Below are 20,918 nucleotides of genomic sequence, written 5' to 3'. Positions count from 1 at the left end.
CAGTCATTAGATCTATTCCATTAAAAATATAATTTTTAAATATCTTTTTATTATTAATATTATTTTTTCTTAGAGTTAAAAATAAAACCTTTAAAATTGAGCTTTTGTCTAAAAAATCATTGCAGAATAATCTTGAAGTACTAATAATAATAATACACTGAAGAAACTATATAAATATCTGAAATATTTACCAAGATATAAGCATTCAAAATTAATATGCCGCTTCAGAAATATTACAAGAAAATTATTTTATTTTTAAAGTAGCAACTTTGAGCACCTATATTTCGGGTTAAAGGAACTCTGCAATATTTTTAGTTATTTTTCTATAGTATATGAAATGTTTACTGTTAACTATAATAACAAGCAAGACAATTGGAAAGCGTTTAATTTTTTATTTTTGTCGTTCTAAAAGTACCAAATGTCTCACTGTGCAGTGTCCCGTTTTTAAATTTAGCCAGTTACACCTAAACTGTTTTTTTTTTTTTTTTAATTTGACGAATATTTAGATTCATAATAACAAAATTTAGGTCCAGTAAAGAGGACAGTTCTCAGCTAGTTTTAAATAAAAGACAATTAGGTACAAGAGAAAATTATATCTTTATACGTATGTATGTATTTGTTTAATAATAATAATATATATATATATTTTATTATAAATTTATTTTTTTATCAATACAATTTTATAAAAAAGCATTTACAACAATGTTGACATATAATTTGTGTTTGTTTTATTTTTCATCTCAAATTTAACTTTTCTTAAGACTGGTTGATTTTTTATTGTAATTATTAAAATATATTTTTATGTATATTTTATTTTTGTAGCATTAGTTTAAATCATTTGCTTTTAGCTTAATTATTAATAATTATTTGTTTCATTCTTTCTTTAGTTTTTTAAATTATTTATTATATTTTTGTTTGTCCTTTTACAGATACATATACATAAAAATATTTCTTAGTTTTAGTAGATATTGTTTTTTATATATATTTATGTATGTATATTTATGTATATAGTATATAATAAGGTTTCTTCTTTTCATTTATTTCCGTTATTAATCTTTGTGTATTTAGTTGGTATTTTTATTATTTAATTATTTATTTGTTCTATGTATATGTATGTATGTTTGTTTGTTTGTGTGTATGTCTGTATTTATGTATGTATAGTAAATATGGATTACACTCTTTAACAAATAAATAAACTATTTTCATAGCTATAAATCCTTATAATTAAATTAAAATATGTGTGTACTCCTACTATTGTTTCACTGTAAAAGAAGAAAGAAAAAAATAATATATTATTTGATCGATGTTCTAGGATGTACATACATAATTATGAAAATGGTATGTTAATAACATTATCATTTCTTTTTATGTTTAAATATTGCACCACTGCAACGACCACAAACACAAATTGTTTAATTTTAAAAAATTTCCATGAAATTTAGTTCTGTTTAAACTTTAAAGAGAAAAATGTTTCTTTAGATTAACATTTTAAGCTTTTTTCACACTATATGTGTTTCTGTGTAATCAAAATATTTTTTTTTTTATTCGACTATATTATAAACGAATTAAAACAACAAACAAAAAAAAACTGCTTATTATCTTAAAAACAATTATTTTAAGCAGTTAACGTAAATACTTTTTGTGATGGACGTTGAATAGCTGAAATATTTATATACGTTTTCTTTTCAATTAGAACCTTTTTAATTGCGCTGACTGCTCTTGTACAAAACATCAAATATTTGAGGATTTTGGGGGTTTTTGTTTTCATGCAAACAATTTTACAAAAAGAAATATTAAAAATTCATGCCTTAACATTTATTTTAAATATTGATACTGAAATGAAAATAAAATCAACACAAAAAGAGTGTCCTTCTTACAACTTACATAAATAGAGAAATATTTACTAAAATCCCAACGTATTGTGAGAGTTGTATGTCGTTTTTGTAAAATATTTATTTTTAAACGAATACTCATTCATCATTTACTTACAACTCTTAGAATAGGTTGTGAATTGCATAATTGTTTATTTTTTAAAATATTATACCAATTACAAAAATATAAAAGTAGTATAGTTTTTATTTTTAACATGTTTCAGACATGCATATTATGTATTAATATTGTGTAAACAGTACCTCAACAAAGAAAAACAAAAACAAATAGACTTATGTGTAAACAATTTTCCACTAAAATGTTGAACAATTTCAATATTTATGCGAATACTTTAAATTTCACAAACAAAATTTTTAAAATATCGAACAATAGTTAATTATCTTCCATTTTATTCTTAAAAGAATCAAACGTATAAAAATTGGGACCGAATTATCGCCTACGTGATTTAGTAAATTGACACTTAATTTCGATATGGAAATGTGTTTCTGCTACGTAAACCGAATATGGCCCCTGATTTAAATGGACAAACATTTGAAACTATGTTTTTTCTTATGTAATTTCTTTGTTGAGCTACTGTGCAGATTTTTTATTATAAAAAAAGAATTAGTCTTGTTTTAAAAAAGAGAAATAAAGCTTAAATTAAATAATATATACGATATTTTTGCATACAATTTATATAACCAACTGAAATTTAAAATGTGTGACAAAAGAAAAGTTTGCAATTTTGTTAGGGTAGAACAGGGGGCTTTTAGAAAAAGAAAAGAAATTATTCAAAAATTGCTAACTTGCAAATAACAAACTTTGTTTTTCCAAAAATTGTAGTAAATATAAAATGATTACCAATTAGATGTTTAAATAGATGTTCACATACATATAACGATGGTCTTGATTTAAAAAAAAAATATATTTTGTATGCAATTTATTATGTATACATATTTATAGATAAAGTAGATAAGTAGATTTGTGTATAGTTAGAAAAATATTCAAAATTATTAATATTTTGTGTGTGTATGAAAAATAATTTTGTTGTAATTATAATTATTTTCAACAAGTAGCTCTGGCTGCTTGGCTGACCACTAAAATGTAGTATGTAGTACATACTGCTATTTATTTGTGTATATTTTTATGTAAATAGAAAAAAAAAACTACTTGTATATTTTTATAGATTTAACGCCCGCGTTGTGCTGGTCTTAAGTAACATGTTGTTGTTTTGTTTTTGTGTAGTGTGCATGTTTATTCATTTTGTTTGTATTATGCAGCCCTCTTAATATTTTATTTAATTGTTTTATTTTTATTTAATACATGTTTGCATCTGGTGGTGTTTTTAAATATTCATCGGGTCTTTTGTGCTCAATTAGGGCACGAACTGTGCCGCTGTCAGCTGGCAAATCAGATTTTCGTCTAAGCAACGGTTTATCCTTGTTACGTGGCGATTTCTGAGAATTGAGAATTTACACACCAAATAGCAAATATATTTTATTAGTAAATTAATACAAAATACTAATATTTACATACATATATATAAATATACACATACATAATCGTTTTTTTTTTTTTTTTTTTTGTTAATGTTAACTTAAATAAAAGTAGTTACACAGATACGTTTTTCTTTGGTTGTGTTTAATAATGATGTTTGTTAAAATTTATTTATAATCCCGTAGGTTAATATTTTCACAATTTTAAAGGTGACATGGTGACACCAAAACTTTAATTAAATATCCAAATTAAAATTGTCACAATCATCGTATCTGTGTTATAATATTTCATAAGTTTTTCAATGTATGAGTATATATTTTTAAGCCTGTTTGAGTTAGTAATGTTATAAATATATGTAGGTATTTCTAAATTACATACGTTTGATTTTGAAAAGACACCAGCTAATAATAAGCTAATCTACAGACACAACACACTACAAATGACAAAAGAATTTTCAAAAGATCGAAATAAAAGTATGTTTGTAGAAAGTAGTATTTATGAATAAAGTATGTTGTCAGCTGTTACAGAATAAATTGAATACAAAATTTGTTAAAGAAAATTTATAGTTTATTTGGAATGCATAAGAAAATTTTGTGTTTTAATTCAAAATCGTTTTAAAAGTGTTAAAGCAACAACAATATATTACATATATGTTGAGTAAAATATTTACTAAAAGAGTATTACATGAACATGAATGACGCCATTTATATTACATGCTTAAGGTATTTGTATATTCTTTTTGGAAAAACATACCTCGCGATTTTCTTGGACAGAACTATGTAGTTGTGATGATTGATGTTGCTGCTGCTGTTGTTGTTGTCTGTCATCATAATCCAACTTGTCATAAGTTAAATCGCAATTGTCATTGTCCTGATCAAATTCATTTTGACTACTAGAAATACTCAAACTATCCATTTGGCCAACAATTTTTGTCCAATCTGGATTTGTTTTGGCCATATTCTCAACCTGTTGCCAAAGACCTTCACGCTGGGCAAATTTTTCACGCTCTCTTTGATAAAAACGAAAAAAAAAAAAAAAACAATATTAAAACTTTTGTAATGAGTTAGTAAAAGAAATTGCAACTTACAACTGCTTCTCCTGCCGGTAATTTTTGCTACATTCATCAAATAAACGTTGATTCATCTCCATAAATAATTTTAATGCATTATATATGAGACCATGTATAGTTTTATTCCAGTGAGTTTTCGAGTTACGATTTAAGGCAGGAAACATTATTGGTAAAATGACTTGGGAGTTGTCTGATATCAATGACATTATATACTCGTTATTCCAATAGTACAGCGCACGTTCGGCCACTTGAAAATGTGGTGATGAAACGCATTTAGCGATTTGCCGGAACAATGGTACCATTACTTTTTGAAACTCGGCTGGTTCTATGACATCTAACAGTTCTTCAAGTTCATTAAGAAACATAACCTCCTTCGGACTATGGGTTTTTGGCCAGAATTTCAAAAGACTCCTTTGAAAGTATAAATATAAAAAGAATATTGTTTAAAAAACGCCACTAAATTCTATGAAATTCACCTACTTTATAACCGGTTCAGCTAGACTGGGATCCTTTTCTAAGAATTGCACCACACAATAGGTCAATTGTGGATGATAAACAGAAAGACTTTTCGCTTTATGCAAAGGCAATAAAACTTTAAGCAAAAACTGTTTATGCTCCTCCTTAAGAGGTAGAGCAAACCCATTTATTATACTACCCAAAATTTCCAACAATTCAGCAATGCCATTGTGGTGCTCAGTTTCATAGATAAACCTAAGAGTTAAATCAAATTAAAATTTTAAAATATACATTAATTTTGCACTTCTTACCTGTAAAAGACATTATTGATTTGTTTGCGTATAAATGCTCTCAAGCCCAAAAACTTTCCATATATACGATGTAAAACAGTCTTTAAGAAATCACGTTCACGTGGATCCTCTGAGTCAAATAAATCCAACAATTGCAAAACAAACTGATGATCTATGTAGCGTTTGGCAATGTTTGGTTGAAAATCGGGCGATTCTAAAAAACGCAAAAACAATTCGTAAACAAACTGCAAGTGGGGCCAAGAGGACTCCAATGTCGGTTCATCTTCTTCCGGATCAAATTCAGCACCATTAGGATTTGAAGAAGGAGGCAAAGTACGAAATAAATTTACAGCAAACTATTTATAAGCAGACGAAAATTATAACATAATCAATACATTTGCATGAGAGTTAAAACGAGTTTTCATACCATATTTATTGCTTCTGGATAAATGGCTTCTGTAATAACATTATTTTGATTAGACAAATATTCAACCATTTCGTGTAAAGCCGCCCTTTTCACCTCCTTCCATTTTAGGTCGCTTAATGGCTCGGAAAAATCGAACAGTGTACAGCATTGCCTTATTTTCTGAACAAACAGTTCTTCTCGTTCATTGGCTGGTGTTTCTGTGCGAAATGTGAAACAATTTGCAAATGAATTATAAAAACTTATAGGTTTTTGTTGTTGGAAATATTTAGAAAAATAAAATAACAACATAAATAGCACGTTTTTCTATTACAACAATGACAAAATACTTATTATTTGACTGATTTGATGATTTATTAACACCAAATTATTTTTACTTTTATTTTAATATATTTTTATTTACTATTTACGACAAAATATGTGTAAATTTTTTCTTAAGAAGTAGAAAAAATTGTGATATTTAAGTTGTCAGCATATTAGTTATTCTTTAAAATTACAGAAATGAAAAAAATATTAATTAAACAAAATTAAAAAAAAAAATAGAATATCTCTTAAATTATAAATCTTTAATAAAATTGTAACTATAGTTAAGTACCAGTCATATTTGTCGCAATTTATTTTTCCCCATCATTTAATGCAGAATTAAATTTGGTCAATATATTTAGTTTTATAGAAATTTATTCACGTTTTTTCATTTTGTTTAAACTTATTCAAATAAGGCGTAAATAAAGGGATAATAATATGAGAAGTCTATTAGAGGTAGCATATTTTTCGTTTATTTCAAATAATATCTAAAAGATTTTTATTCGAATAAAGGAAGGACTTGTATACTTACTAAGAAAAAATAATATATCTTTGTAGATAATTGGATACTCTTAATTGCCAAATCGTTAAACCACATTTTGATAAAGCAAAAGTGCTCAATTCGGCAATGTCAAATCTTTTATAACCTTCACCATAGTATATTTTCATATTTCTTCTTAAAGTAAAAAAAAAATATATTTTTTTAATTTTTAATTTCTTTTCAAATATTTTTTTTTTTTTTTTTTGAAAAATTTAAATTTTTTTTCCAAAAAAAAAATGTTAAGATAAGAGAAGAATCCTAAATCTGATATATTTTGAACATATAATTCTTTTCTAGACCTATTGAACATCAATTAAAGGTCTTTCGAATATTTTTATTTTAATATATGTAGGTATATTTTAAACATATATTTTAAACCTATACATAATGAACATGAATATCCAAAATATAGTAAAAATTCTGGAAAAATATGGATTTGATCATAAATCCGTTGTTTATGGACTGTTTTCGCTGATTTCAATTATCAATATTTTTGAAAACATGTTGAATAGAATCTTTGAATTGTATGATAAAAACAATTCAAAAACAACAATACGTCCATACAACTAAGTTATGTATATCAATTCGGTATATGTATATACTTTAATATTTATCGGTATATCGTACTAATCATTAGCTAAATTTAATGATAATACCACTGTCTGGTATTTCTAACTCTAAAGGTATTTGTATTAATAATGGAATATATTGCCAATCTCGATCTATTGAACAAAATTTTAAAATAAGTTAATCATTTCAGCCAGTGAATTATACAAATAATACACAGTAGATTAAACTTTTAGTGCATACGTATTAATCTATAATAATACAGAAAAATAGGAAATCAATAATTATAAAATCAATAATAATTTTCACCACTCCTTTGCTAGGCAAGTATATATGTATAATACTTATATGTACATATATGTATGTATGTAAGCATGTAATGTATCTAATCATAACATGGTCTTGTGAATCACTGCACGAAGAACGTTAGTATAATAGTATGTACATTGTACAATACAAAGTTTATGTATGTGGTTTTTCTATTCGTTCTTTCGTCAAAGTCAGAAATAACATTTTTAGCTGTTGTTGTTGTATTTTTATATCTTGTTTGTTTTGATTTTGTTTGCAAATTATTTGCACCTACTTGGGACTCTTGGCAGATTATCAATTTCCCAAATAAATAAAAACATAGATTATTTTGTAAACAAATAACATCATAATTTGCTCACAATTCTAAAAAAGTGAGAAATTGAGAGCAAACAAGAAAAGAGTTGATAATAATGTTTACACTAGAATATTTTTCTTTGTATATAAGATGCATATTATTTTGAATAATTTCGATATTTAGCCATTAAATGCAATGCGCTATGTTATTCTAAAATGTGCCCAAACATATTGGTCAAGTGTCTCATTATAAATTTAACGTATTTTTTAATCGAATATGTAAAATGCAAATGAATTTAAGCTTGATGTATAAATTTCAGTTTGATCTTTTTTCTAACATCTGAAATGGAAAATATATATTTTATACATGCATCAAAAAGTTTGAAATGTTTTATATTGCAATGAATTTAGAGAATCTTAAAAAATGTCGTTAATTTATGGTTAAATTTTTCTCTCTAACAACCTTAACCGTGTAAACAAAACCATAAATGTATAACAATTAACAAAAAACAAAAAAGAAAAGTATAAAAAATCGACTACAAATTAAAAAAATATATATAATGAAAACACATAATTAATTATATAACGAGAAATTATGAAAAATGAATTGATTTTGAAAAACCTCGTAGTAGCGGTAACTGTACTGCTGTTGCTGATGATGTAGGTGTATGAAAAACATTTCTGTCCCTTGCTCGTCCAGGACTGCCAGAAATTTGCTGCAAAGTTGTTTGAGTTACAAAGGGTCCCCCCGAACCATTTGAACCACTTCCATCCGGATTATTTATATTCTGGCAATCTGAATTGTCTGGATTATCATCGTTACTTTCATTTCCATTTTGATACTGTACGTTAGTAGCTGGTCCGCCTACAAGACTGGCATTATTTTGCAATTTTATTTGTGCAGTGCTGGAACCATTGTTTCGTGTTATTTTATTAGTATTGTTTGCAGCATTTCCTATACCCAAGGAAATGCTAATGCCACTGACAATGGATTGGGTAACGGAACTTGAATTAGTTGATGCAGTTGCTGCTGCCGACTGTGACGCCAATGGGGCAGAAGTTGATGCTTGTGTCGTCGTTGTTGTAGACAACACTGCATTATACTGTCCTTGTCCAGTACCACTGACATTATTTGTGTTATAGCTGCTATTTGAGGCCGTATTATTAGAAGCAGCACCACCACTGCCCACATTTTTTGTAGCATTAAGTATATTTTTAATTGCTGTAGCTGCGCTCACTGGAGACTGCATTATTAACGTTAAGCCATTCGTATTTGAGTATGGTCAAAATTGTTATATATAATTTGTAAAATTAAAAAAATGGAATAAAAGAAATTGGACACAATAATGAAGAATACGTTTAAATGAATTTTCTAAGTTTTGCTTATAATACAACTAATAAAAAGCTAATATGTTGCATAAATTAAAATCGATAAAATAAATATAATTTTTGTTTAATCGAAATTTTGTGGGATAAAATTCAGCTCGGCCGAATTAATAGGGCCAATTTTATAGCTCAGTATAATCTCTTCCCTTAGGAAGAAGTATAAAACTCCATCATAGTATGTACCAAAGTATACTTTGGTATGTACTTTACATAAAATTATATTTTTTTCTCGATTTAAATTATACAAATTTACATTCTATGATTTTCTAATTTATAATTGATGAGTGGATTAGAAGATTAAATCAAACCTTGTTATTTGAACCAAGCGTTGATGAGGCAGTTGTTAAAAGTTGTGTAGCTGATGTAGCTGCATTAAAATGTTGAGCCAGTGTTGAGACAATGGATGATGTGGTTGCTGAAATGGGATTTGTTGTTGCCGAGGAAGAAGATCCCACTCCTCCGGTATTCGAAGAAGAGGCCGCCATTGACATGGATGCTGTTGTCGCATTTAATGATATACTATTGTTGCTAGTATTAACTACAGATAAAGATGTCACTTGCTGCTGCTGTGATAAGGATGAAGAAGATGATGTTACTGATATTGCTGATGAATTTGATGATAGTGATTGATGATTGCTTGAGATATTATTAACTTCTTTAGGTTGAGGTTGTGGTTGTAATGCTGGCATTTTATTGTTATAGACTTTTTTAACTGCACTTATTGTTGAAAAGGAACTATTGGATAATTTTGCTTTAATTTCTTCAATATTTGTAAATTTAAATTTACAGCCAATACTGCCAATGCCACTACCACTGCCACCTCCACCACAACTAATATTCTCAGATTGAGTCGCTTCAGTCGTCGCTGTCGTTTGTATTAGAATTTTATCATTATCAACATCGTGACCATGATCATCATAGTCATCCGCCAAAAGATCAAGACCGCTATGAAATGATGGGGATTTTGGTATACCTAAACCAAAGTAACCACTCCCCACGGATGGTTGATGGCTAGGTAAAATTTTTATTGGTTCGTTATTGAGGAGATTAGCTTTAGTACTGGCGGCACTTATTACTTTTTTATTATAACTATTGTTTGAATCTCTATTAATGGAATAAGTTGACGAATAACTAATGGATGAAGAAGTTAGTTTACTATGTTCACTTTTATTTTCTTGCGTTTTTGTATTTGTATTTTTATTAATTTGTTCAGGATTATTGTTAACATTGGTACTCTTTTCAAATAACATATCATTAAATACCATTTCATTACATGTCACATTTATTCAATCAAACCGATTTCAAATTCACTAAAACATTTTTTAAATAACCTTTTTTATCTGCTCTTGTATTTCATTTTTTTATTATCTACTGTCTCTAAAACGTGCTTGTTTTTTGTTTTGTTTTTATTTTTGTAATTATACCTTAACTATTATAAGTAAATTAAATTTAAGCAAGCAAAAATCTGTAAAACAAAGCAATATTTATAAAATATTTAATTTTGTGTAATAATTAGTTATAATTGGAGAAAGAATTACGTAGACAAAAAACAACAACCAAATTATTACTTAACAATGAATACACATAATTAACTAAACGTTTAAATCAAAAATAATTATAAAAATTATTTAATCTATATTTTTCTTATTTTCAATTTCAAATTTAATATTAAAGATATTGAAGTGCAAAATATGAACTTTTCCAAAATCGAATTGCATAAATAAGTTAAAGCGATAAGTTAAAAGTAACCTTTCCAGGCACGAAACTTAACCGCAGAAATTTCTCAAGATCTTAGTGAACTACACGCGAAATTTTAAAATAATTTAAATATTTTTAAAATATTATTATTATTATACAATTCTATCAAATTCGAGTTAATTTTGCGTTGAACTTAAAATACAATTCCACATAGTAAAAGGGCAGATATAATTCCCTTTTGTTTACAATGTGGTATATTTAATTTTTTTAATTTGATAAAAAATACAAGTGAATTTTTCATAATTTTGAAATAAAAAATGTATAGATTATTTTAAACAATATTTTCCGGTATTTTGCCAAATGTTGTACTACTTTTATAAAGTAAACTAAGTTTAAATAACAAAAGTCATTAACGATGTATTGTTATATTACTGTACATGAAAAAAATAAGAAAAATATTTTTTATAAAATAAATTTAAAAACATTGTTGTAATAATTCATCCCAGATCTAAACTAAATTCGATACATAACTATATACGTATATTTCTCATTTTTAAAGAACATTTTCTATAAATTTATAAAAAAATCAACTATATTACAAGGATAAAGGAAAAAAATTATGAAAAAAAACAACTATTGCAATAAATAACAAATTTAAATTAAATTTCAAGATGTTTACATGTACATAAGTCTGTATATATGTATGTAAGTACATGCATTAATACATATATGTATGTATATACATACATATATGTATCTAAAATTAGTTCGCAATAGCAGACAGACCAAAAAAAATTTTCACCTAAAATATTTTTCATGCATTATTGTATACAAATATAATTTTAACTATAAGAAAAATATTTTACACTAAAATTGCCTCAAAAAAAAACAAAACGATAATAATGAATATAAATAAATAAAAACAAAATAATTCTATTTATATTAGTTTAACTAATAAAAAATATATTGATTTTTATCTCAGCCGGTGTTTTATTGTGGGTTTGTCCTTTTATTTCTTACCTTAAGGATGAAAATACTTATAAACATCTACATATTTATAGTATTTCTTTACTCTTTTTAACATTTTATTTACATTTTACAGGTTTTTATTGTTATATTTATTTATACACAAAAAGTATCTATTTTACTAATAGAAAACTATTATTTATGAATCTTAAAGTTAATACTACTTTTTTCTTTGCTATATACTAAAATATTACTTGAAATGAATACAACCGTAGGTATAGATATGTCATTATAGAAAAATCAATATCTGTTTGACAATTTAACCGAGTTTCTTTTTGAAGAGATTAAGTTTTCATATACAGAGAAGTGCTTGGTTGTTTAGGAAAAGAGATGATAATTTTTTGGTAAGTGCGCAGTTGCATTTTTTAATAATTGTAAATAAATAATGGCAGACAGATGATTTTAACAACAAACAATTATAGTTAAACAAATTTAATAATATACATATGTATGTATATTTTAATAATAAAATTTTTAAATAATAAATGGTTTTCATGAAATAAGAATATATTTTGACATTTGTTGGTTGACATTACAAGTTTTTCTTGTTAATATTTTAAAACACTCTTTCAGTCTTCCTTAAGAAAGAAACCATCTAATGTCAAGTATAATTAACGAATCAGCTGATAGGATTTATTAGGCAAAGGTATTTGTAAATACAATATTTAGATTAAGATTATTTACAAATTTCTATAATAATCAGTTTTAGCGAATAAACTCGATTTAAAATGTGTTATATTGAAAGGGTAAAAAAATCCAGATTTGCAAACAAAATTAATGTTGTCTGGTACTTTATGAACTAGTAAATCCCGGAAATATATGTATTTCAAATTTATACAAAATTAATAACTTTGCAGGTTCGGCACCTTACAATAATACATTACTAAAACATTATTTACAATCTCTCATGAACCAATCTAGTTTGACTGCTGTTCGACGTATAATTCAAATATACGACTATCACATGAAGGCAACATTTTCAACATCGAAAGACGAAATCTTATAACATCAAATTTAGTTTTAATCAGTCTGAAAGTTTTTTGTTCTGTTTTGGACCAACAAATCTAATGTAATTACTAATATTTGTAAAATATTTGGTTATTAGAATAAATTATAAGCCAGTCAAATAATTTCATATTTATTCATTGCGTTGTTACATATCTTAGAAAATAAAATGTATTTGTTTATAATTTACTTACTCTCATTTAATGGAGGCAATGGTGTAAGTTCACAATTTTTTGAGACATTGTAACGTGAGCTGCTTTGACGTTTTTCTTTTTTCACAAGAGGTGTTGTAGTTATGTCTAAGCCTTTGGTTATTGGAGACACAGGAGGGGGAGTTCTTTTGTTTTCCTTGTTGGCCTGTGAATATATGAAAAAAAAAAAAAAAAAAAATCAATTAGTACTTTGTAGTATGTATTTATTTTGACTACCTAACAAAGTCTATATAAATTGTTTTTGACCGTCAATTTAACCCCTAAATTATCCGCATGAAAAGGATTAAATTAAGGTTGCAAAGTGTTTAAACTTAAATCTAAGATTTAACATCAGTACTTTGTTACTTAGTCATATCAAAGTTATGACTATGTAAGCATACATGAATGCTAAAGTATTATAGCAATTGGTTCTAAGAAGAGAATTATAACTCTATAACAAGCTACTTATCAATGACCATAGTAAAATAGTAAATACTTAAAATATCGCGTTTAGTTTATTTAAGATTAGATTGCATAGATAGTATTTGTCGGTCTTGTTGTTATTTTCTAGAACTTATTACTTGGCTGCTGATCGTAGCAGTATTAATTTTATTCTATTTGTCTTTTCTGCAAATGTTGGACATTTTGTTCTAAGTTAAGAGTGTGTGTTTTGTGTTGATTTAGAGTTGGCATTAAATTAGTGTAAGAAGTACATTGATTGTAGTAAACATTAACATTGAAAAAAATATTATATGAAATGAAACAATAAACGATAACTTCAACTTACCTCCGAATTTTTATTTGCACCTAATAATGGTGTAGATGATGGTATACCACTGCTATCGAAGCCGGTTGATGTATTCGTAACCACAATTGATGTTGATGTTGTTTGAGCCGTTGTTATATTGTTACTATTATTCTCCTTTATGCCGTTAGTTGTTGCTATTTTCGTGTTGATGTTATTGTTGTTATTATTGTTGACAATGGACACTGCTTCTGCTGTTTTAGAAGCTGGTGCTGTTTGTAACGTTGATGCTGCCTTATTATCCATAACGGGTTAAGGAGCCTCTACTGCTGTCTATGCTGATGCTTACTGCTCGTTTTTCTTAATTTCTGCTTTTCTTTTTCTTTTAGTTTATTTCTACGCGTATATTCTTTGCGTACAATATATTAAAACTTACAGTACATATGTATGTTGTTCTTGATTTTATCGTTATCGATTGAAAACATAGAACGAACGAATGTCAGTCAACACACAGTTTTCGATGACTTTAACAATAAAGCAAACAAATCAACCAACTAGAAAATCAATGAGAAATGAAAATGTAGGATTTACTTTTAGTCTTAGTGTATCGAAAATGTTTTGTAATTTTGTTTACATGTCAAATGTATGTATTAACATATACATATTAACAAAAATAATAAAAAACGGAAAAACATTTGTCAAAAAGTATCAACATGTCACATATTACTAAAAATTGCACGAGTTAAAAATTTACATAATACTCTTTTGATCGGTGGTAGCAATGTACAGTTGTAATAGTGTCACTTAGCCTAGAGTTATTTAGACAATACTAAGGGATTCTAATTTAAATTATTATATTTTTATTAAAAGCTTTATTTTCAGTCACAATTCAAGTCTGAGTTGGGGAACAACTCTCGCGTCATCGCCATTATTTCTTAAGGACGATCAGGCTTGTGTTTGTTGCCAAGCTTTTGACAGAGTTACGTCTCACTCGCACCAATTGAGTGTATTACTCGTTTTGAGGTTTGTTTGATTTAATTGGTGGAGACCAAATAATACTTTTGATTAATTAATTGTTCGGGGCTCCAACTTCCTATATAAAGGTATAGGTCGATTGCAGGGCTCTCTCCGAACCAACGTGGGATAACCTGGCATTTTGAGTGTTTTAAACACACCGCCAACAAAAAAAGCTTTAATTTAACTTGCTTGGTTAGTTTGTTGGTTTGTAATTGTACAAATTTTGTAACTGAATTTCCGAGGTCCCCTAGCACGATTTGGTTGAAACTTGGTACACGTAAAGACATCTAATGACTATGCAATGTTATGTTCGAAAATTCGGAGCTATTTTGGTATGTTGTCGAAAATTTTTACTGAATTTTAAACCACTTCCTGTAGCTCAAATATGCTGAAACTTGGAATATACATACGTATAATGTTTAAATTTTCAAAATTTCTTTCGAATTTTTAAAATTATATTAACAAAAATAATTTTTAAATATAAACACCCTGTTTTTGAATTGAAAAGTGGTTTGTGAATTTGAGAAAATAGAATTGTCGGATATTAAAATTTCAAAGCAAATTGAAAAATCAAATTTATTTGAATTTTTAAACTAAGAAAAAACTGAAAAAGTTAAAAAATTATATAATACTTAAAAGCTTTTCATAAAAGACTATTTTTTAAATAATCTTGTTTGTATTGTCTTATTGATAACTACTTAAATATTTTTCCGATGATCGTCGAACTATCACAATATTCTATACATAAGAAAGTCACTTTTGTAAAATGTATCTGGATATCAACATTTTAAGTGATAACATACTTGTAGATGGGAAATATTTGAAAATAGGTATTGACCGATTTAAAAAGAATTTAAAGTATTGTTTCGGGATAAAATTTATTTACCCAACATTTATAAGCTAAAATGACTAGTTTCCGCCGAGCTATGAAAATAAAACACCGATTTCAAAATATTATATTTTTAAATAATGGGACCAGAAGTTTGATTACAAGGTGAATTGTACCGTGCCTTCCGATATACTACATATTTAAGCAACTTATTGGTGAAAAACTAATTTTCTGAAAATGGTATTATATGAGGCTGGCGGAAATGTGGACCGATTTACGTTTACATAAAACGTATTTATGATAAATTTTATTATGACATTTTCTTTTTAAGCGAATTTGGACATTTAAGTAATTGTCTACAGATTACATTTATAAAGTTCAAATGATGCCCGATCATTACAAGTATAAAATAATGTTGTTTTTTTCTTAAAGTTTCAAAACAAGAACCTTTACTAAAATACAATTCTGGTTTTGATAAGCTAAACAGAATCAATTTTAAATAAAATGAATATAATTTTAATGTTTTTGTGAACTAACTACATACATAGTTCGGAATTTGAAAGAGCTAAAACAAAATCCATCGGTATAATAATGCGGAGTTGAAACCATTCCGATCGAAATGTGTGACAGGCCTGCTAATTATAAGCTCAAAAAGCCCTATTCGGTGGGTTCAGCTGTATGAGAGATAGGTGTAACAATGGACCAATTTTAATCATTTTCAATAGGTTTCTTCTCTGGTACAGTAGAAAGATCATTAAAAAAAATTCATTGAATTATTTTAAAAATTGCGACCGGTAGTTTGATTACAAGGTTTACATGGACAGAAAGTAATCTAATCCGATTGATATAGAATGGGTACAGAACCAATATTATTGTATGTTACAAACATCATCACAAACGCAATATATACATATGTATGTATATACCCCACACTGTAGTATAGGCAATAATACATGGTAACCCTTCACACTTGAAATTTATAGAGAGAAGAAATTCACTTGATAATTAAATGCTCTTTCACCAAAAAAATAGAAAAAAAGAAAATTGCCTAACACAAATAAAAACAAATAATCGCCATTAAAATATGTAACGTTACGTTGTCACAATGGATATACTACTGATATGTATCTATTTTGAGCTATTAATGTAAAAAAATAAATGTTTATTATTCTTCCTTTAGTTATATACATCATATAGGTATTTATTTTACATATAATTTCTAGGATCTAGATACTTTGTATTTCTTTGCTTTTTAATATCTTCAAAACACTGTAAAAATATTAGGAGAGAGTAGAGTTATTTTCATCAAAACAAATGGCGGACGTAAAGTAGGCAACAAGTATAAATATGAATGTATTGGTATGTTTGTTTGTATATATACAATGTATGTGAAGAAATCATCACAATTGTGATGATGTTTTTATAAAAAAAATTATATGTGTGGATACATGTTTGTAGGTATATGTATATTCATTTGTATAATTAAGAGGCTTACAAACACTGCGTTTCTAAAAACAATTATCCAAATAAAATAGTACATATATAAATAATTACTAATACTAAAAGAACATTAAATTTTTATACGCACCCCTAAACGATGAAATATTTTACTAAATTTTTCTTTGCCCCGATTTAAATTTGAAAACATTAAAATATAGTTTTTTTGTTCGTAATTATGTAGCTCAAATAGCTGCAGTTAATGTACCAGCACCAGAAAATTATTCTAGTTGTAAGACTAGGTGTAGTAGAACAAAAATTGTAATTGCAAGGGTGGGGGATCGCGCAGCGTTTCAAAAACACACACGCACTTATAAACGCGTTTGTCAACCTTTTAAGTTTTCTCTTATTTCTTTCTTTTTTAACACTTATGTATTTTAGTTTGCTTTTAAAGATTCTCTTTTTACTTTTTTATTTTTTTATAATATAATTAGTAAAAAATGACGGGTTGTTGCGAATATTTTTATTTTCTTTTACACTTTTCGATCACCCTAGAAAGTGTAATGAAAGACAAAGCAAAACTAATAAAAATCTTTCAACTTTATTATTTTTACTATAATGTATTGTAAAATTGTGTCACCTTTTAAATATACATATTAAATACACTTTTTGATAAAAGTTAAAGCAATTAGGTAATTTTATAGAAAATAATTTGCGAAAATTTCCTTTTTTCGTTTTTCTTTTGCACAACTACCGCAACGTTGCAACGAGCCAAATAGAGACCTTCGCCGACAAATATTCTCGATACCGCCGGTTGAGTCTTCTGAATATTAACGCCGGTTCTATATCATTTGTTTCTCAACAAAAGAAAAGTTGCACAATTCCAAAAAATATAACTTAATATTGTATAAATTTAATATTTTAAAAAAATTACTAAGATAATTGTACAAAAACTTGCATAAAATTTCAAACCAACTTAATCTAAATTTTTTCGTCGGCGATTAGATTTAAAATTTATTAGCGGCTAGGTTTATTTACAAAATATTACTTAGTGGTTATCGAGTATCGAATATAAAGTAACTAATCCATCATTTAGGGTTGCATTTTTAATGAAATGGTCGGTCAATGTAACATTTTCAGAGGGTGTTCACAATGCTAGCAACCAATTATTTTCAAAACTCGAGATTATCTTGCGGCCACGATAACACTATTTGATTTGATCTTGTATACATTTTTATTAATTTTCCAATAGTCTTTTAAATAATTTGTACAAATTTCCATTGAAAATTTTTGATTTTAAAATTAATATAAAATAAACGTCAACAAATTTTTCATACAAAGTTAAACTGAAGTTCAAGTATGTTCAACTTTTTCACAGAACTTTAGTTACATTTTTGTACTAAAAATGAAAGAAAAATATCTGTGGAACTATAAACGAGAAAGGGATGGATAAAAAACAAAATTGTTGCTAGCATTGTGAATTTTGTCGAAAATTGAAATTTTCAACAAAATTTAGAATCTTAACTAAAAACTAATATTTTTTTAATTATTACTAAAATTAATATTTTTACTATAATAGTAAATTTTTAAATTATAATTTTTAATAAAAATTCAAATTTTTATTAAAAACACAAAATTTTACAAAAAATTCAAATTTTTACTCAACAATTTTTATTTTTTATACTGTAATGCGTTGCCATCAACTAATAGGACTTGCCACTAAAATTTAACTTGGCAATCTGTAATCATATGTTCTTTTCTGTTTTCTTCTTTTTTATTCTTTTTCTATTTCTTTTTGCCAAGAAAGTGATTTATTTATTCAGTTAAGAAATTTTGAGAAATAAACAATATAAAATGCAAATAATTATCAAAGTTTTAAAAGGACAGGATTGTACTTTAGATGCAAGTATATGAATAATCCACGTATATCCAAGAAGTAATATGGTTTATTGTTTAATCCAACACAGGTTACACCTACAACGACAATTTCCCAAATTAAACAAGAAATTGAGCAAATTCTAAATATACCACAGGCGTCGCAAAAACTTTTACTTTTTGGGCGCACTTTAAACGATGAACAAATGTTGTCGGCCTATTCCAACATTAAAGATGGCACAAAACTAAATCTAATTGTAATGAAACAGGAAGGACTAAGGGACGTAATTTATCGTTCTTTTCGCAAATACTACAGTGAAAATCAAGCGGAAGTTTTCACCAGAAGATTTATGGTTGATTTTGAGGAGAAACTAAAAAATCTTAGTCTGGACGACATCGAGCGCTTAGCAGAAAATGTACTTTGAATTTTTCACAATATACTATAGCATTTAAAAGTTTAATGTGTAGATTATGTTTCCAATTCGTTCCTTTTTTAATAAAAACAATATATAAAAGCATTTAGTAAAGATGATGCATTAATGTGTTTGGCAACACTTAAACGACGTTGTCGAGGTGTTTCCTTTGATTTTTCATTCGCGTATTTTTTGATGTTTACTTTTTACGTTTTTTTTTGCGAACAACGATAATTGAAAGTGTGAGCAGAAGAAGTGTAAAAATGCAAAAAATAACCCGCAGCATTTTCGGAAATTCCTTATTGAAGAACTATTCGATTCGTCAATTATCCTCGTCTATAAGTGCCATGGCTCCTGTAAAGGTATGTTTAAGAATTTAATGTTTCTGCCATTATAGTCAATCATTTAATTTATAGAAATTTTATGAAATTATGTAATTTTACTTCCTATTATCTTGATTATTAACATATTCATAGAAAAGGTCAGGGATACTACGTAGTATTAAAAAGATTCAAAAACTATAAATAACCTGAACAAGTTCTTTGCCACTTATTTTAACCATATTATAATACAGTATCTGATTACAAACTAAAAAATACGATTTAGAAAATAATGCCACAATGCACGTTGTCCATGACGATGTAATGGCCAATAAATTTGTAAAAGATATAACCGTTAAAGTTATGCAAAAAACTCAACTATAACGTGTAATTATAGAATATGCGAATATAGTATTTTGTTGCAAAGTCAATATTGTATCTAAAATTAACTTACATTACACTTTGTTAGTTCCCATATTAATTATGCAAACTTGCCGTCAAATGTATTAGCAATAAATTGCTTAATCAATACAACTTAACAATATTGTTTTGCAATTGCAAGCAGTTATTTGACCGAATAAGTAAAATATTTTATTGCAGTAACAAGTTGAAGAAAATGATTTTTGTAAATTACATATTAATTGCTGGCAAAAAGTATTTAGCTTTTTTATAAATTTATATGTTTCTTATTTAAGGTCGGTGATAAAATTCCCTCTGTAGATTTGTTTGAAGATTCTCCAGCTAACAAAATCAATACTGGGGATTTGACATCTAATAAAAAAGTCATAATTTTCGGTGTTCCTGGTGCTTTTACTCCAGGTTGTTCAAAGGCAAGTACAATTATACACGCATTTATGTAAATTATTTGTTTTATAAGAAATTAATAAAAAAAATTACTTCTAGACTCATTTGCCTGGTTATGTTTCATCAGCTGACAGCTTGAAATCCGAACAAAAAGTGGATGACATTGTATGCGTCTCAGTTAATGATCCATTTGTAATGTCTGCCTGGGGAAAGGAACATAATGCTGGTGGCAAAGTTCGTATGTTGGCAGATCCAGCAGCAGCTTTTGCTAAAGCTTTAGATTTGACCATTGACTTGCCACCCTTGGGTGGAGTACGTGCTAAGCGTTTCTCTATGGTAGTAGAAAATGGTGAAGTTAAAGAATTGAATGTTGAACCAGATGGCACTGGCCTAAGCTGCTCCTTGGCTAATAATATTGGCAAGAAGTAATTTGGGTATATAACAGCAAATAAATGTATTTAATTGTCACATATGTATAAGACAAGAACAAAATAAAAACGTAGTAAATAACTGTTAATATACATATGTATGTCTTATTTAGTGTTTTAATTGG

At 27.0% G+C, this 20,918-nt stretch overlaps 3 protein-coding genes across 11 annotated transcripts; 2 read left to right on the top strand and 1 right to left on the bottom strand.

Annotated features, from left to right (window-relative positions):
- Window positions 1-1,150: 1,150 nt before the first annotated feature.
- On the bottom strand, window positions 1,151-17,858 carry LOC119600338 (serine/threonine-protein phosphatase 2A 56 kDa regulatory subunit gamma isoform). 9 transcript variants are annotated; one of them, XM_037950505.1, is made up of 11 exons: window positions 17,105-17,858; window positions 13,713-14,224; window positions 12,929-13,091; window positions 9,314-9,543; window positions 8,242-8,863; window positions 5,609-5,805; window positions 5,203-5,537; window positions 4,916-5,146; window positions 4,454-4,846; window positions 4,120-4,375; window positions 1,292-3,326 (listed from the first exon to the last, which is right to left on the bottom strand). In XM_037950505.1, the coding sequence occupies exons 2-11, from the start codon at window positions 13,974-13,976 to the stop codon at window positions 3,186-3,188; spliced, it is 2,832 nt and encodes a 943-aa protein (XP_037806433.1). In that variant the 5' UTR covers window positions 13,977-14,224; window positions 17,105-17,858; the 3' UTR covers window positions 1,292-3,185. The 9 variants fall into 9 exon arrangements, with proteins under 9 accessions (XP_037806431.1, XP_037806426.1, XP_037806425.1 ...); XM_037950502.1 differs by lacking the exons at window positions 8,242-8,863; window positions 9,314-9,543 and having other exon boundaries at window positions 1,301-3,326; window positions 17,105-17,504; window positions 17,594-17,774; XM_037950503.1 differs by lacking the exons at window positions 1,292-3,326; window positions 8,242-8,863; window positions 9,314-9,543 and adding an exon at window positions 1,151-1,262 and having other exon boundaries at window positions 17,105-17,762.
- Window positions 17,859-18,676: 818 nt separating this feature from the next.
- Window positions 18,677-19,350, top strand: LOC119600335 (ubiquitin-like protein 4A-B). The gene is made up of 2 exons (XM_037950495.1): window positions 18,677-18,855; window positions 18,921-19,350. The coding sequence occupies exons 1-2, from the start codon at window positions 18,808-18,810 to the stop codon at window positions 19,251-19,253; spliced, it is 381 nt and encodes a 126-aa protein (XP_037806423.1). The 5' UTR covers window positions 18,677-18,807; the 3' UTR covers window positions 19,254-19,350.
- On the top strand, window positions 19,339-20,894 carry LOC119600332 (peroxiredoxin-5, mitochondrial). Its single transcript, XM_037950492.1, has 3 exons — window positions 19,339-19,603; window positions 20,257-20,391; window positions 20,465-20,894. Exons 1-3 carry the CDS (start codon window positions 19,505-19,507, stop codon window positions 20,792-20,794), a joined length of 564 nt encoding a protein of 187 aa, XP_037806420.1. The 5' UTR covers window positions 19,339-19,504; the 3' UTR covers window positions 20,795-20,894.
- The last annotated feature ends 24 nt before the right edge of the window (window positions 20,895-20,918 follow it).

This window comes from Lucilia sericata, unplaced genomic scaffold, assembly GCF_015586225.1.
Source record: "Lucilia sericata isolate MDLA Ls3-8-SP2 unplaced genomic scaffold, ASM1558622v1 Contig000110F_arrow, whole genome shotgun sequence".
Classification (NCBI taxonomy): Eukaryota; Metazoa; Arthropoda; class Insecta; order Diptera; family Calliphoridae; genus Lucilia; species Lucilia sericata.
This window is presented reverse-complemented; position numbering and strand designations above follow the sequence as displayed.

Coding starts and splice junctions, on each gene's coding strand:
- LOC119600332 (XM_037950492.1), top strand. CDS start 19,505: ATGCAAAAAATAACCCGCAGCATTTTCGGAAATTCCTTATTGAAGAAC. Junction 19,604..20,256: donor GTGCCATGGCTCCTGTAAAG/GTATGTTTAAGA, acceptor TTCTTATTTAAG/GTCGGTGATAAAATTCCCTC. Junction 20,392..20,464: donor TTACTCCAGGTTGTTCAAAG/GCAAGTACAATT, acceptor AATTACTTCTAG/ACTCATTTGCCTGGTTATGT.
- LOC119600338 (XM_037950497.1), bottom strand. CDS start 10,270: ATGGTATTTAATGATATGTTATTTGAAAAGAGTACCAATGTTAACAAT. Junction 4,847..4,915: donor CTAGCTGAACCGGTTATAAA/GTAGGTGAATTT, acceptor ATACTTTCAAAG/GAGTCTTTTGAAATTCTGGC. Junction 4,376..4,453: donor TACCGGCAGGAGAAGCAGTT/GTAAGTTGCAAT, acceptor TTTTTATCAAAG/AGAGCGTGAAAAATTTGCCC.
- LOC119600335 (XM_037950495.1), top strand. CDS start 18,808: ATGCAAATAATTATCAAAGTTTTAAAAGGACAGGATTGTACTTTAGAT. Junction 18,856..18,920: donor GACAGGATTGTACTTTAGAT/GCAAGTATATGA, acceptor AATCCAACACAG/GTTACACCTACAACGACAAT.